Source organism: Oncorhynchus keta, chromosome 9 (genome assembly GCF_023373465.1).
Source record: "Oncorhynchus keta strain PuntledgeMale-10-30-2019 chromosome 9, Oket_V2, whole genome shotgun sequence".
Classification (NCBI taxonomy): Eukaryota; Metazoa; Chordata; class Actinopteri; order Salmoniformes; family Salmonidae; genus Oncorhynchus; species Oncorhynchus keta.
The window spans coordinates 7,541,201-7,556,586 of record NC_068429.1 but is presented as its reverse complement, the minus strand read 5'-3'; the positions used below and the strand labels follow the sequence as shown (position 1 = coordinate 7,556,586).

Below are 15,386 nucleotides of genomic sequence, written 5' to 3'. Positions count from 1 at the left end.
TAGATGTTTCGGTGGTTGTCGGGATCCGCATCCTAGGTTTACATAATTTCAACCTGCAGACTAGTAATTAGTATCTAAGATTTGCTCTTATTCTGTAGGGATCGATGGTCTCAGAGTTTAACCATTTCCAGCCGTGTGGTTAGGAATTCAACAACTATTTGCAATCACAGCTCACGCTGTGGCTTTGCTTAATCTTGGTTCTCAAACCTGTGCCACCTCAGTTTCCACCTCAGTTTCCACCGAGATACGCGTGGTCTGAAGAGGATTTTCTTAGGAGGGGCTTTTATTCGTAATAAAATAAAATGACGCCTGATCATGTCTGTGCTCACAGGGCCAATGACTTAGTTCAACTTTAAAGGGAATTACAATGATCTCCCATTAAAGGTTTCACATTACATAATTTCACAAATAGTTTAATCTTTACTCATTCATTGTATACAATAATTAGATGCAAACCTCATAATGGAGGCACCTGTATAAACAGAGTTAGGGTAATGTGGGGCGGCAGGGTAGCCTAGTGGTTAGAGCGTTGGACTAGTAGCCGGAAGGTTACAAGTTCAAACCCCCAAGCTGACAAATCTGTCGTTCTGCCCCTAAAAAATAAAAAAATGTGGCTGAAATTGTCTTTCATGAGGTCACAAACATGAAACAAAACGGACCGGGTCGTACCTGGCTTCTCCACCGACCATTTACACATTCTCCAAAATATGGATATTTTTCCAGTCTTAAATTCTGGAATGTAGCAGAATTTGGCGGGAGTTCCTTTGTTCTACTGTGGAACTCTCTCTCTCCCTACTGCATGAAAATGGGGAGAGAGTCCCCGCCAGGAATTTAGATAACAGAACCTGGGTGTAGGAGAGAGTGAGAAGCTATGATCTACACCCAGAAAGGGCCACATCATGACAGGACATTGCAATTTATTTCCCTGGCCACGTCTGCAGTCCTCATGCCTCCTTGCAGCATGCCTAAGGCACATTCACGCAGATGAGCAGGGACCCCGGGCGTCTTTCTTTTGGTGTTTTTCAGAGTCAGTAGAAAGGCTTCTTTCATGTCCTAAGTTTTCATAGCTGTGACTTTTATTGCCTACCATCTGTAAGCTGTTAGTGTCTTAACGACCGTTCCACAGGTGCATGTTCATTAATTGTTTACGGTTCATTGAACAAGCATGGGAAACAGTGTTTAAACCCTTTACAATGAAGATCTGTGAAGTTATTTGGATTTCTACAAATTATCTTAAATAATCTTTGCTGAGTTTAGTTAGAGAAGGATTTCCTTATTGTCAGCTACACCCCCTCAGCCACAATCACCCACAGACACTCTCAAATACTCTCTTATCGATGAAGGGATTTTCAAACTACTGAGCCCAACTGAGCTAAACTGTACTGCACTGGCCTGGCTGCATCCACCGTAGTTGCTGGAAATATCAGATACAGCACAGTTTGATTCGGGAATTCATAATAGTGTTAAAACTAGAACCGCCAACGGCCACTGACGTTTGATTTAGTAAAGAAAATAATCCTGAGTGCCGCAGCGGTCTAAGGCTTCGCAGTGTTGTGGCGTCACTACAGCCTGGGGTTCGATCCCAACCTGTGTCACAACCAGCCGTGACCAGGAGTCCCATAGGGCGGCGCACAATTGGCCCAGCATCGTCCGTGTTAGGGAAGGGTTTGGCCGGGGCTCATCGCATTCTAGTGACCCCTTGAGGTGGGCTGGGCGCCTGCGGGCTGACCTTGGTCGTCAGTTGAACAGTGTTTTCCTCTGACACATTGGTGCAGTTGGCTTCTGGGTTAAGCGTGCGGGTGTTTAAGAAGAGCGGTTTGGCGGGTCATGTTTCGGAGGACGCATGACTCAACCTTCGCCTCCCGAGCCCATTGGGGAGTTGCAGTGATGAGACAAGATCGTAATCACAGAGTTTGGGGAAAAAAGTGGGTTAAAATTACCCCCTGTTGGTACCCAGCCAGGCTCCAAGACAATGTGCTGTAGGATGTTGGCACCCAGCCAGGCTCCAAGACAATGTGCTGTAGGACATTGGTACCCAGCCAGGCTCCAAGACAATGTGCTGTAGGATGTTGGCACCCAGCCAGGCTCCAAGACAATGTGCTGTAGGACATTGGTACCCAGCCAGGCTCCAAGACAATGTGCTGTAGGACGTTGGTACCCAGCCAGGCTCCAAGACAATGTGCTGTAGGTCATTGGTACCCAGCCAGGCTCCAAGACAATGTGCTGTAGGACATTGGTACCCAGCCAGGCTCCAAGACAATGTGCTGTAGGACATTGGTACCCAGCCAGGCTCCAAGACAATGTGCTGTAGGATGTTGGCACCCAGCCAGGCTCCAAGACAATGTGCTGTAGGACATTGGGTACCCAGCCAGGCTCCAAGACAATGTGCTGTAGGACATTGGTACCCAGCCAGGCTCCAAGACAATGTGCTGTAGGATGTTGGTACCCAGCCAGGCTCCAAGACAATGTGCTGTAGGATGTTGGTACCCAGCCAGGCTCCAAGACAATGTGCTGTAGGACATTGGGTACCCAGCCAGGCTCCAAGACAATGTGCTGTAGGACATTGGTAATAATAATAAATAATAATAATATATGCCATTTAGCAGGCTCCAAGACAAGTCAGTCATGCTGTATGGGTGGTCCCTGGAATCGAACCCACTACCCTGGCGTTACAAGCGCCATGCTCTACCAACTGAGCTACAGAAGGACCTGGTTGGGTACCCAGCCAGGTTCCAAGACAATGTGCTGTAGGATGTTGGTACCCAGCCAGGCTCCAAGACAATGTGCTGTAGGATGTTGCTGCCAGGCTCCAAGACAATGTGCTGTAGGACATTGGTACCCAGCCAGGCTCCAAGACAATGTGCTGTAGGATGTTGGTACCCAGCCAGGCTCCAAGACAATGTGCTGTAGGATGTTGGTACCCAGCCAGGCTCCAAGACAATGTGCTGTAGGACATTGGGTACCCAGCCAGGCTCCAAGACAATGTGCTGTAGGATGTTGGTACCCAGCCATTGTGGTGGTAATGTGACATTCTCTCCTCACTGAATTAATAACAAATGGATGAATGGCCGATAATTGTGCACCTTACTTCACAATCAAATTTAAATTAGGCCTAATTGAATGATAAGGAGGGTGATGAGGTTGATTTTAATTTTGAGACGCAATAGTGTAATGATGAGTTTGTTATGCCTATTTATCAGTGGCAAATCATTTGACTGCAGACCTTTTGGTGTCAGAAGCTGTTATGGGACTGTTTGATTTACAATAACTCTATTACTAATCAAATGTATTGTAAGGGAAACGAAAGCATGCTACATGTCCAGTAGTCCTTTAGAATAATGCAAAACATCTCCTTGACTCAATACAGGGAAGCAAACAATGACAGCCCACTGCATGAATGACTAACTACACCCTGACTATACCAAAAACGAACTTCACACGTAATAAGAGTGAGCCTATAGGCAAGATTAAATTGACAATAATATGATGAGTGACAATATTAGGCCTAGCAGTCGTCAAATTGTACATGAAGAGATTTGTATTTTTTTACCTTTATTTAACCAGGCAAGTCAGTGATGCCCTGGGAACAGTGGGTTAACTGCCTGTTCAGGGGCAGAACGACAGATTGTACCTTGTCAGCTCGGGGGTTTGAACTCGCAACCTTCCGGTTACTAGTCCACGCTGCTGCCCCAAAGATGGGCGCATCTCGTAATTGACAGGTGGAGAGAAAGGAGCATCACTTTATCTAATCCTCCGTCAAAGTAAAATATTTAGATTTCTATATTAGTAGCGGAAAGAGCTTCTGCAGTTTCTATTACACTTTTTACCTTTGTCAAATAACTCTCAAAATTCATGAAAACTGTGTGCGGTACAACCCATTTGTTTGTGGGGTTTGCTCACATGAAGCGCCGAAGATGTGTGCTGACTGTGGACCCAATAAGCGTGAAGAAAGACTAGATTTGATTTAATTCGTAAAGGCACTGGGTAAATTGGCACAATAGTGTCTGATACAATCAACAAATTACTTTTTATATCTTTATCATGAATATATTTCCACAAATATTTATTTATGCAATTCATCATTTACAGTTGTTCATGCACTGGTGCTTCTCTTTAGAAATACTGGAAATAATTTCACCTGCACACCTGTCTGGTTATATTATCTTTTTAGTTTCTAATTTGTCAAAAGAAGCTGTACTATAACTCTTACTAATCAAATCTACAAATAAAGTTGATCAAACGGATTACACTGTAATGATTTTATTGTAATACAAACGAAACTAGGCTATTTAGGCCTACGCTTTTTCTGTCACTTTCTACAGAATTATACAAAACATATGTTAATTGATATCTGATGCATATGCTGAAGAAACGCCCGACAACTTTCTCAACACTCTCTAGAGGGCACTGATAGACCGAAAGGCCAGGCGGGTTCGAGTGTTAAATGATATGAATGTTCCCTCAGGCCTATATGATGGTAGTCCTGCTGTCCTTCCTTGTATGTACATCATCTTTAAGTTGCCTGTGTTTGCAGATACTTTTAGTTAGACAACACTGGCAAGAGCAACCAAATGTTTACTGCTCATGTCTACATTGGAACTGTGGAACAGATCTCAGATGCAAGATGTCTCTTCTACTGAAGCAATAATGTTTATGAAAGCCCATCAAATCCTGGCCTGGCATAAGACTTTTACAGTATATATGAAACGTTGTGCAGAGTAAAGAACAAGCACAGTGAAAACGAAGGAGAGTTTATTAATTCCAGTTGTAGTTGGCCTCGCTGCCATGGCATCATTGTTAGCGGAGTTGGTTTAAATAAAGTAAATCCCTCATCGACACACACAGAGATGAGCGGCAAGGCCAATGCCAGCAAGGTTCTGAGAACTTCCCCAGGGCCGGAACAAAATGGCAACCGCATGGGGCCGAAATGCACACATGTACAACCTTAACCCCCTACGACAGCTGGTAACAGCATTAAGATGCAACAACCAAACCGCCCGGTGTTCGCCCCAGAGCTTACACGTCATGTCTCTCACGTACTGCCGGCTAGGCGCTAGCCATTTGCTTCACTCGGACCAGACTTTGAGGAGAGAACGGGGGGAAGGATTACCCAGACTGCTCAGATGTTCATTTGTGTTAGAAGTAGAGTGCTGCTGATTAGAGGAATTAGGAGGAGACTGTTGCCGACGGGAGGGGTTAGGAGGAGACTGTTGCCGACGGGAGGGGTTAGGAGGAGACTGTTGCCGACGGGAGGGGTTAGGAGGAGACTGTTGCCGACGGGAGGGGTTAGGAGGAGACTGTTGCCGACGGGAGGGGTTAGGAGGAGACTGTTGCCGACGGGAGGGGTTAGGAGGAGACTGTTGCCGACGGGAGGGGTTAGGAGGAGACTGTTGCCGACGGGAGGGGTTAGGAGGAGACTGTTGCCGACGGGAGGGGTTAGGAGGAGACTGTTGCCGACGGGAGGGGTTAGGAGGAGACTGTTGCCGACGGGAGGGGTTAGGAGGAGACTGTTGCCGACGGGAGGGGTTAGGAGGAGACTGTTGCCGACGGGAGGGGTTAGGAGGAGACTGTTGCCGACGGGAGGGGTTAGGAGGAGACTGTTGCCGACGGGAGGGGTTAGGAGGAGACTGTTGACGACGGGAGGGGTTAGGAGGAGACTGTTGCCGACGGGAGGGGTTAGGAGGAGACTGTTGCCGACGGAAGGGGTTAGGAGGAGACTGTTGCCGACGGGAGGGGTTAGGAGGAGACACTGCTGTCCGTGTTGCAGTAAATGTAGCTCAACAAACCACATTAGGAGGAAGACAATAAAGTGTTCCAAACCGTTTCTCTCTCTGTCTTTCTCTCTCTCACTGTCTGTCTCTCACTTGGTCTCTCTTGTCTTCCTGCTACCCTCTCTCCCTCCCCCACACCACTTTCCCCCTTCACAGATCACCTGGTGACCCTCCCACATGTTCAGAAGTATTTAATGTCCGTGCGCTATATCGAGGAGCTTCAGAAGTTCGTAGAGGACGACAACTTCAAGTAAGTCAAATGCCTTTTGCACAGAATGTATATAAACTCTTTATTTTTTTCTACTGTGTTATTGACTTGTTAGTTGTTTACCCCATGTGTAACTCTGTGTTGTCTGTTCACACTGCTATGCTTTATCTTGGCCAGGCTGCAGTTGTAAATGAGAACTTGTTCTCAACTAGCCTACCTGGTTAAATAAAGGTGTTCTCAACTAGCCTACCTGGTTAAATAAAGGTGTTCTCAACTAGCCTACCTGGTTAAATAAAGGTGTTCTCAACTAGCCTACCTGGTTAAATAAAGGTGTTCTCAACTAGCCTACCTGGTTAAATAAAGGTGTTCTCAACTAGCCTACCTGGTTAAATACAGGTGTTCTCAACTAGCCTACCTGGTTAAATACAGGTGTTCTCAACTAGCCTACCTGGTTAAATAAAGGTGTTCTCAACTAGCCTACCTGGTTAAATAAAGGTGTTCTCAACTAGCCTACCTGGTTAAATAAAGGTGTTCTCAACTAGCCTACCTGGTTAAATACAGGTGTTCTCAACTAGCCTACCTGGTTAAATAAAGGTGAAATATATATATATTTTTTTAAAGTTGAGTCTGCCCCCCCTTCTCCCCCACAAACATACCTTTCGTACGCACGCACGCACACACACACACACACACAGGCGGGGGAGCTGTGCATCATGACAGCAGAGCTCATTCCTCCAGTGGCTCTAATGAGTTCTTCAGGCATATATTGTAGATACAGAGTCTGCGTTGAGGGAGCGCGACCAAGCGTGGCCCCGGAAGCGCAGAACTTCTGACGGGGGCTTGATTTAAAGCCGGAGCTCCTGGAGCTCGACTGTGAAAGACATGCACCGCTGGGACTGACAGGGGGAGTCCCAAGATGGAATCTTACGGATCGTTTAGTTTTGGAGACCGTCTGTTTTTTTGCGACCTGAATTTTTCGGTGGTCGGCAGTCTGCCCGCTCAGACTTTTTCTGGAATGATATCAACGCGTTAACCCGACCTCCAGACATTTTTAATTAGGCTAGTAAATATTAGGGCTAATAAAATTGCTGGAAATTGTTTTCATTGATAACATTGGATTTACTTTTGAGTGTGGCAGGATTAGGTTTATTTTTCGTCTTAGAATGAAAAGCTGTAACAAAAAGCACGTGGGGTCTGAACTACTGAAGCCTATGTTACTATGTGAAGGTCTGCAGTACAAAAAGCACGTGGGGTCTGAACTACTGAAGCCTATGTTACTATGTGAAGGTCTTCAGTACAAAAGCACGTGGGGTCTGAACTACTGAAGCCTATGTTACTATGTGAAGGTCTGCAGTACAAAAAAGCACGTGGGGTCTGAACTACTGAAGCCTATGTTACTATGTGAAGGTCTGCAGTACAAAAAGCACGTGGGGTCTGAACTACTGAAGCCTATGTTACTATGTGAAGGTCTGCAGTGCAAGTGACAGTTTCAATGAAATTCTTACCACCATGAACTGATCACCTAATGAGGTCTTCATCTCCAAGTCCTTTATTAGGGTAGTATAGGACCATTGTTTGGCTTTTCAGAAGTGATGACAGTAGTGTGTCCTGGGCAGAAGGATTTGGCAGTATGACCCAGTACGGATGACAAAGTGGTCTGAGAAGTAATCTAACCCCACACAACCAGGTTTCTAAATCAATATTCATCTCCCTTTGTGACCAGAACACTAACACTGTACAGTACAAATAAAACCATTGTCCAGAACACTAACACTGTACTGTACAAATAAAACCATTGTCCAGATTATGAACACTGTACTGTACAAATACAACTAGTGTCCAGGACACTAACTGTACCTGGTTAAAATACAACTGTGTCCAGGACACTAACTGTACCTGGTTAAATACAACTAGTTCTCAGGACACTAACCTACCTGGTTAAATAAACTAGTGTTCCAGGACACTAACCTACCTGGTTTTTAAACTAGTGTCCAGGACACTAACTGTACTGTACAAATGAAACTAGTGTCCAGAACACTAACTGTACTGTACAAATGAAACTAGTGTCCAGAATATGAACCCTGTACAAATGAAACTAGTGTCCAGAATATGAACCCTGTACAAATGAAACTAGTGTCCAGAATATGAACCCTGTACAAATGAAACTTAGTGAACATTCACTGTGGTCTACTGTACTGTAGACAATCTAGACCGTCTCTGTCTCACTCTCTGTTCTAGACGTCAAAGAGATGGAGAGGCCGCCGCTCCTCTCTATACAAAAGGGATGATTTAAAAGGGGAAACCAGAAGTTGAAACGATAACACAGCACCCCCCACTGTTTCTGTAAAAAGCTGATGAGGCTGGAGAAACCACTCTCAAATTCATAGACAGAGCTATGGATGCAAGGCCTCACCATCCATGATATCTAAATTATAGTTTGAACCATGTTTTGAGGCTATATAGTGTTTGTTTACATTTACTCTGTTTACAAACATTGGAATAAAAGAAGCTTATATTTTGAGGGTTCTGATGGGGTACGGCAGTTGAACTGAGTTTACGAGGCATTTTATAAATTATATCCTTCAAGAATCAATAGGTGTATATATTTTTTTTTTAAGTCCAAAAAATGAATGTAGCAACTGCAGATCTCAGCTGAAATGATTCCAGCTCATTGGACTAGAGGACTGTGTTTAGATCCCCGGCATTAGTGATTGGCCAAGAGAGGATCTCCTCCGCCAGGGGGATGACAGCGTCACGTTAACATGGACACCCGCCTGGCACAGCAGCTCTCCCGCTACATTTGAGTTAAGTACGATATGTTTGTGGAGGAAAATGTAAAGCACATGTCACAAAATGTTTGTTTTTTTAGACTCCCAGCCGTCTTCTAGTAAAGATAAATATTATTGCGAGCATCAACCTCACCCCCTCACACGCGTGTCATAGAAAGCAAGTTTAGTTCAACAAGCTTGTGTCATCTCACAGCTGTTGAAAAAGAAGAAAAAAAACTCACCCTCAGAGCTCAGCCTCGTATGCACTCCTGCTGATGAGTTAAATATGAAGTCCGGCTTGTTTTGAGAGACTCTCTCTCTATGGTAGGTGTCTTTGAGCTGTGAAGGTTCTACATTCCTACTGTAACCTGTCACTGATAAGACTGATTAGAGCTCTGGAGTGGTGGGAACCCGTCTGTCTGTTGCCCTTCGGATGCCAAGTTCGATTCTCGCTCAAGAACCTTGCAATGGCCGCCCGAAACGCCACAAAACTCTGATATGCCCGCTAGGTCTTTACAAAAGTAACACCTTTCGTAATCAGATTGCTTTTTTTGTTTGTTGAGTAACTAGTAATGTAATGTACAAATTTGGGTAAATAATAGTAGTTACTTTGTCAGAACCTAGGGTGCTGTACTGGTCTAACCAGAACTGGTGTTCAGAGAAAGATTTTGAATGGAAAGATAGGATATCTGTACAGATGTTTGATATCTGAAAATCTTCCTAATATTGAACCCTGCCCTCAGAACAGCCTTAATTCGTCGGAACAAGGTGTTGCAAGGACACCATAGGGATGCTGGTCCATGTTGAAACTAATGCTTCCCACACTAACTGTTGTCAAGATGACTGGTAGTGGATCTCACTCCAAATAGCTGTTCCATGTCATCCACACAGATGCTCAATTGGACTGAGATCATGGTGTCTGGGCAGGACGCTGCCAGAAACTGAACTGTCATGTCCAGGAGCCATTCCTGGACAATCCTAGCCTTGTGGCATGGGGCATTATCCTGCTAAAATAAACTATGTCCATAATATATATTTGCAAATGGATACACTGCTGCCATTGCACCTGATTGGCTGTGATGTTTTAGATATCCCGTGGAATTCAAAACATTGCTCCACTTTCATCAAGAGGCCCAATGTGTGCCATGGAAACATACCATCACGCCACCACCACCACCACCAGCCTGCAATGTTGAGACGCTGCATGATGGATGCATGTACTCGTGGTTTTCTCTATACAAAAGTCTTCTCATCAGCGTGAAACAGCAGGACCTGGGATTCATCAGCCCAGGCAATGTTTTCCAATTCTCCAGTGTTTTTGTTCATTCAACTACAGTTTCTTTTTTTTTTGTATGCTGAAAGAAGTGGAACTCTCTAAGGTCATTGGCTGCCGTACCCCATTCATGTCAAGGTACGACAAGTTGCACATTATTTTATGGGTCTTTGGACACCAATGTTGTACTGGACTCTGTCAGTTGACTAACTGTAAAATTATTGTCAGCCGCCTCTGTCCTCTTTCATCAATTACCTGTTTTTCGACCACTGGCCTGCCAGTGGTGGGCAGCTTGGACCCCAGCAGATCTGTTGGCCTTCAGGTTCTGTGGGCAGCTTGGACCCCAGCAGATCCGTTGGCCTTCAGGTTCTGTGGGCAGCTTGGACCCCAGCAGATCTGTTGGCCTTCAGGTTCTGTGGGCAGCTTGGACCCCAGCAGATCTGTTGGCCTTCAGGTTCTGTGGGCAGCTTGGACCCCAGCAGATCTGTTGGCCTTCAGGTTCTGTGGGCAGCTTGGACCCCAGCAGATCTGTTAGCCTTCAGGTTCTGTGGGCAGCTTGGACCCCAGCAGATCTGTTGGCCTTCAGGTTCTGTGGGCAGCTTGGACCCCAGCAGATCTGTTGGCCTTCAGGTTCTGTGGGCAGCTTGGACCCCAGCAGATCCGTTGGCCTTCAGGTTCTGTGGGCAGCTTGGACCCCAGCAGATCTGTTATCCTTCAGGTTCTGTGGGCAGCTTGGACCCCAGCAGATCTGTTAGCCTTCAGGTTCTGTGGGCAGCTTGGACCCCAGCAGATCTGTTGGCCTTCAGGTTCTGTGGGCAGCTTGGACCCCAGCAGATCTGTTAGCCTTCAGGTTCTGTGGGCAGCTTGGACCCCAGCAGATCTGTTAGCCTTCAGGTTCTGTGGGCAGCTTGGACCCCAGCAGATCTGTTGGCCTTCAGGTTCTGTGGGCAGCTTGGACCCCAGCAGATCTGTTGGCCTTCAGATTCCGAGGACTGTTTCACATATCTTAACATGAGCTACCATTGCAATGTCAGGACAACCTTATATCTATGTCTGTATGCAATATGGCCTCAATGGAAAAACACATGGCAATAGTATTACTCTTTTAATGTGAAGAGTATTTATTACCTACGACTATGTTTTTCTTTTATCCATGTTTCTGTGTTGGAACTTTTGAATGGTCTGTTGTTGAAATTACCACCAGGGACACCTGAAGTCAATATTAAATTACTTATCAGAAAGCTGGAGTGGTTCTAACAAACGTAATGCACCATAGTACACGTCGGTCGGAAGCTCTGCCGGGGAAGTCCCGTTAGTTCTCTCATATACTGCTTACACAGACAAACAAGTTATATGTGCATGATTTATATTTTTTCATCAGTAACTTTTGGTTCATGCATGTGACTGACAAATACCTCACGAGAGGCCTCTTTTCTCCACGCTGAGACCTTGAAACTGACATATCCCTTTCCGTTCTCAAAACAATGTTCTGGGCATACTTCCAAATTGCTTATACTGATGGTGAGGATTCCTCCCAGGCACGATCAATCAGTCACTTGCATGAACCCAGTCGAATTGGTTATTAGAAAAGCACAAATACAAAATATTCCTTCACAGGTCACTGAAATTATTGCTTTTCAGAGCATCAAACTATTAAAAAATTTTAAAAAATATATCTGGAAATTATTGCTTTTCAGAGCATCTAAAAAAAATATATCTGGAGAATGCAAGCTGTGGGTGTAGATTCTACAAGACTTTTTTAGGAGCACAGCTCAAAATATACAACTAAACTGAACAAAAATATAAATGCAATATGTAAGTGTTGGTCCAACTTTTCATGAGCTGAAATAAAAAATCCCCAAAATTTTCCATACGCACAAAAAATACTATTTTACCTCAAATGTTGTGCACAAATGTGTTTACATCCCTGTTAGTGAGCATTTCTCCTTCGCCAAGATAATCCATCCATCTGACAGGTGTGGCATATCAAGCAGCTGATTAAACAGCATGATCATTACACAGGAGCACCTTGTGCTGGGGACAATAAAAGGCCACTTTAAAATGTGCAGTTTTGTCTCATGACGCAATGTCACAGATGTCTCAAGTTTTGAGGGAAGAGTTCAATTGGCATGCTGAATGCAGACACGTCCACCAGAGCTGTTGCCGGAGAATTTAATGCTGCCTCCAACATCGTTTTAGACAACTTGGCAGTACGTCCATCCGTCCTCACAACCGCAGACCACATGTAACCATGCCAGCCCAAGACCTCCACATCTGGCTTCTTCACCTGCGGGATCATCTGAGACTAACCACCCGGACAGCTAATGAAACTGAAGAGTATTTTTGTCTGTAATAAAGACCTTTTGTGGGGAAAAACTCATTCTGATTGGCTGGGCCTGGCTCCCCAGCCAGGGTGGGCCTGGGAATGCATAGGAACCCATTGCTGCACCCCTGCCAAGTCATATAAAATCCATAGAGTAGGGCCTAATGAGTTTATTTCAGTTGACTGATTTCCTTATATGAACTGTAACTCACTCAAATCTTTGAAATTGTTACATATTGTGTTTTATTTTTGTTCAGTATATAATGTTGATATTGTGGATAGTCAGTTCTTGCATCCATAGCTCTATGAATCAGTGTTTGACATTTTTTCCAACCCAATCTCTCATCTTTTTACAGAAACAGTGGCAGGATTTGGCTTTGTTATTGTTTAAATAGCCGATTGCCCCTTTTAATATATACGGTGCATGTAGCTGTATTTTGCTGCAAGGAACACATCTGGTTCATGTTCTATTTTCCAATGGGTTTTTTTTGTTGTTGTGTTGAGCCATTAACTTTTTATGTGTAGCAGAATTATTATTATTTTTTAAATAAAAAATATTTTGTTTCCCACAACATTTTTCATGGTCTCCTGTGTACAGTACGCAATACAAATCTTTCTATTGCCCTGTTTTCCAATTATATGGTTATGGCATGTTAATATTTCTCAGCCTTCATGAGGATATCATGGATAGAACCACAGCTCTAAGTGATATTACTGAAAAGCAACATGGATAGAACCACAGCTCTAAGTGATATTACTGAAAAGCAACATGGATAGAACCACAGCTCTAAGTGATATTACTGAAAAGCAACATGGATAGAACCACAGCTCTAAGTGATATTACTGAAAAACAACATGGATAGAACCACAGCTCTAAGTGATATTACTGAAAAGCAACATGGATAGAACCACAGCTCTAAGTGATATTACTGAAAAACAACATGGATAGAACCACAGCTCTAAGTGATATTACTGAAAAGCAACATGGATAGAACCACAGCTCTAAGTGATATTACTGAAAAACAACATGGATAGAACCACAGCTCTAAGTGATATTACTGAAAAGCAACATGGATAGAAGCACAGCTCTAAGTGATATTACTGAAAAACAACATGGATAGAACCACAGCTCTAAGTGATATTACTGAAAAGCAACATGGATAGAACCACAGCTCTAAGTGATATTACTGAAAAGCAACATGGATAGAACCACAGCTCTAAGTGATATTACTGAAAAGCAACATGGATAGAACCACAGCTCTAAGCTCAGACAAGCCAATACAACAAACATCAGAAACCCAGTGGTACAAAACTTCAGGCCACTGTATGACGAGCAGTCAATCAGTAAAATAACACCGTGTCTGTAGCAGTCAAACTGTAAAATAACACCGTGTCTGTAGCAGTCAAACTGTAAAATAACACCGTGTCTGTAGCAGTCAAACTGTAAAATAACACCGTGTCGGTAGCAGTCAAACTGTAAAATAACACCGTGTCTGTAGCAGTCAAACTGTAAAATAACACCGTGTCTGGAGCAGTCAAACTGTAAAATAACACTGTGTCTGTAGCAGTCAAACTGTAAAATAACACCGTGTCTGTAGCAGTCAAACTGTAAAATAACACTGTGTCTGGAGCAGTCAAACTGTAAAATAACACCGTGTCTGGAGCAGTCAAACTGTAAAATAACACCGTGTCTGTAGCAGTCAAACTGTAAAATAACACCGTGTCTGGAGCAGTCAAACTGTAAAATAACACCGTGTCTGTAGCAGTCAAACTGTAAAATAACACTGTGTCTGTAGCAGTCAAACTGTAAAATAACACTGTGTCGGTAGCAGTCAAACTGTAAAATAACACTGTCTGTAGCAGTCAAACTGTAAAATAACACTGTCTGTAGCAGTCAAACTGTAAAATAACACCGTGTCTGTAGCAGTCAAACTGTAAAATAACACCGTGTCAGTAGCAGTCAAACTGTAAAATAACACTGTCTGTAGCAGTCAAACTGTAGAATAACACCGTGTCAGTAGCAGTCAAACTGTAAAATAACACCGTGTCAGTAGCAGTCAAACTGTAAAATAACACTGTGTCTGTAGCAGTCAAACTGTAAAATAACACCGTGTCGGTAGCAGTCAAACTGTAAAATAACACAGTGTCGGTAGCAGTCAAACTGTAAAATAACACCGTGTCTGTAGCAGTCAAACTGTAAAATAACACCGTGTCGGTAGCAGTCAAACTGTAAAATAACACTGTCTGTAGCAGTCAAACTGTAAAATAACACTGTCTGTAGCAGTCAAACTGTAAAATAACACCGTGTCTGTAGCAGTCAAACTGTAAAATAACACTGTGTCTGTAGCAGTCAAACTGTAAAATAACACCGTGTCGGTAGCAGTCAAACTGTAAAATAACACAGTGTCGGTAGCAGTCAAACTGTAAAATAACACCGTGTCTGTAGCAGTCAAACTGTAAAATAACACTGTGTCGGTAGCAGTCAAACTGTAAAATAACACTGTCTGTAGCAGTCAAACTGTAAAATAACACTGTCTGTAGCAGTCAAACTGTAAAATAACACCGTGTCTGTAGCAGTCAAACTGTAAAATAACACCGTGTCAGTAGCAGTCAAACTGTAAAATAACACTGTCTGTAGCAGTCAAACTGTAGAATAACACCGTGTCAGTAGCAGTCAAACTGTAAAATAACACCGTGTCAGTACCAGTCAAACTGTAAAATAACACTGTGTCTGTAGCAGTCAAACTGTAAAATAACACCGTGTCGGTAGCAGTCAAACTGTAGAATAACACCGTGTCAGTAGCAGTCAAACTGTAAAATAACACCGTGTCAGTAGCAGTCAAACTGTAAAATAACACTGTGTCTGTAGCAGTCAATCAGTAAAATACCACTGTGTCTGTAGCAGTCAAACTGTAAAATAACACCGTGTCAGTAGCAGTCAAACTGTAAAATAACACAGTGTCTGTAGCAGTCAATCAGTAAAATAACACTGTGCCAGTAGCAGGCTTCACCACTGTTATAACACCGTGTCAGTAGCAGGCTT

General features: G+C 43.7%; 1 protein-coding gene across 6 annotated transcripts in view; it reads left to right on the top strand.

The window, feature by feature from the left end:
- The window catches only part of LOC118388042 (ras-specific guanine nucleotide-releasing factor RalGPS1), a 319,864-nt gene that overhangs the window by 263,154 nt on the left and 41,324 nt on the right, over nt 1-15,386 (top strand). For 5 of the 6 annotated variants that reach the window (XM_052525026.1, XM_052525027.1, XM_052525028.1 and 2 more), the window contains one exon: nt 5,928-6,021. In XM_052525026.1, coding sequence (XP_052380986.1) covers nt 5,928-6,021 — 94 coding nt within the window. Of the gene's footprint in view, nt 1-5,927; nt 6,022-12,219; nt 12,844-15,386 lie in introns of those variants that run through there. The other variant, XM_052525029.1, reaches the window with a different exon arrangement.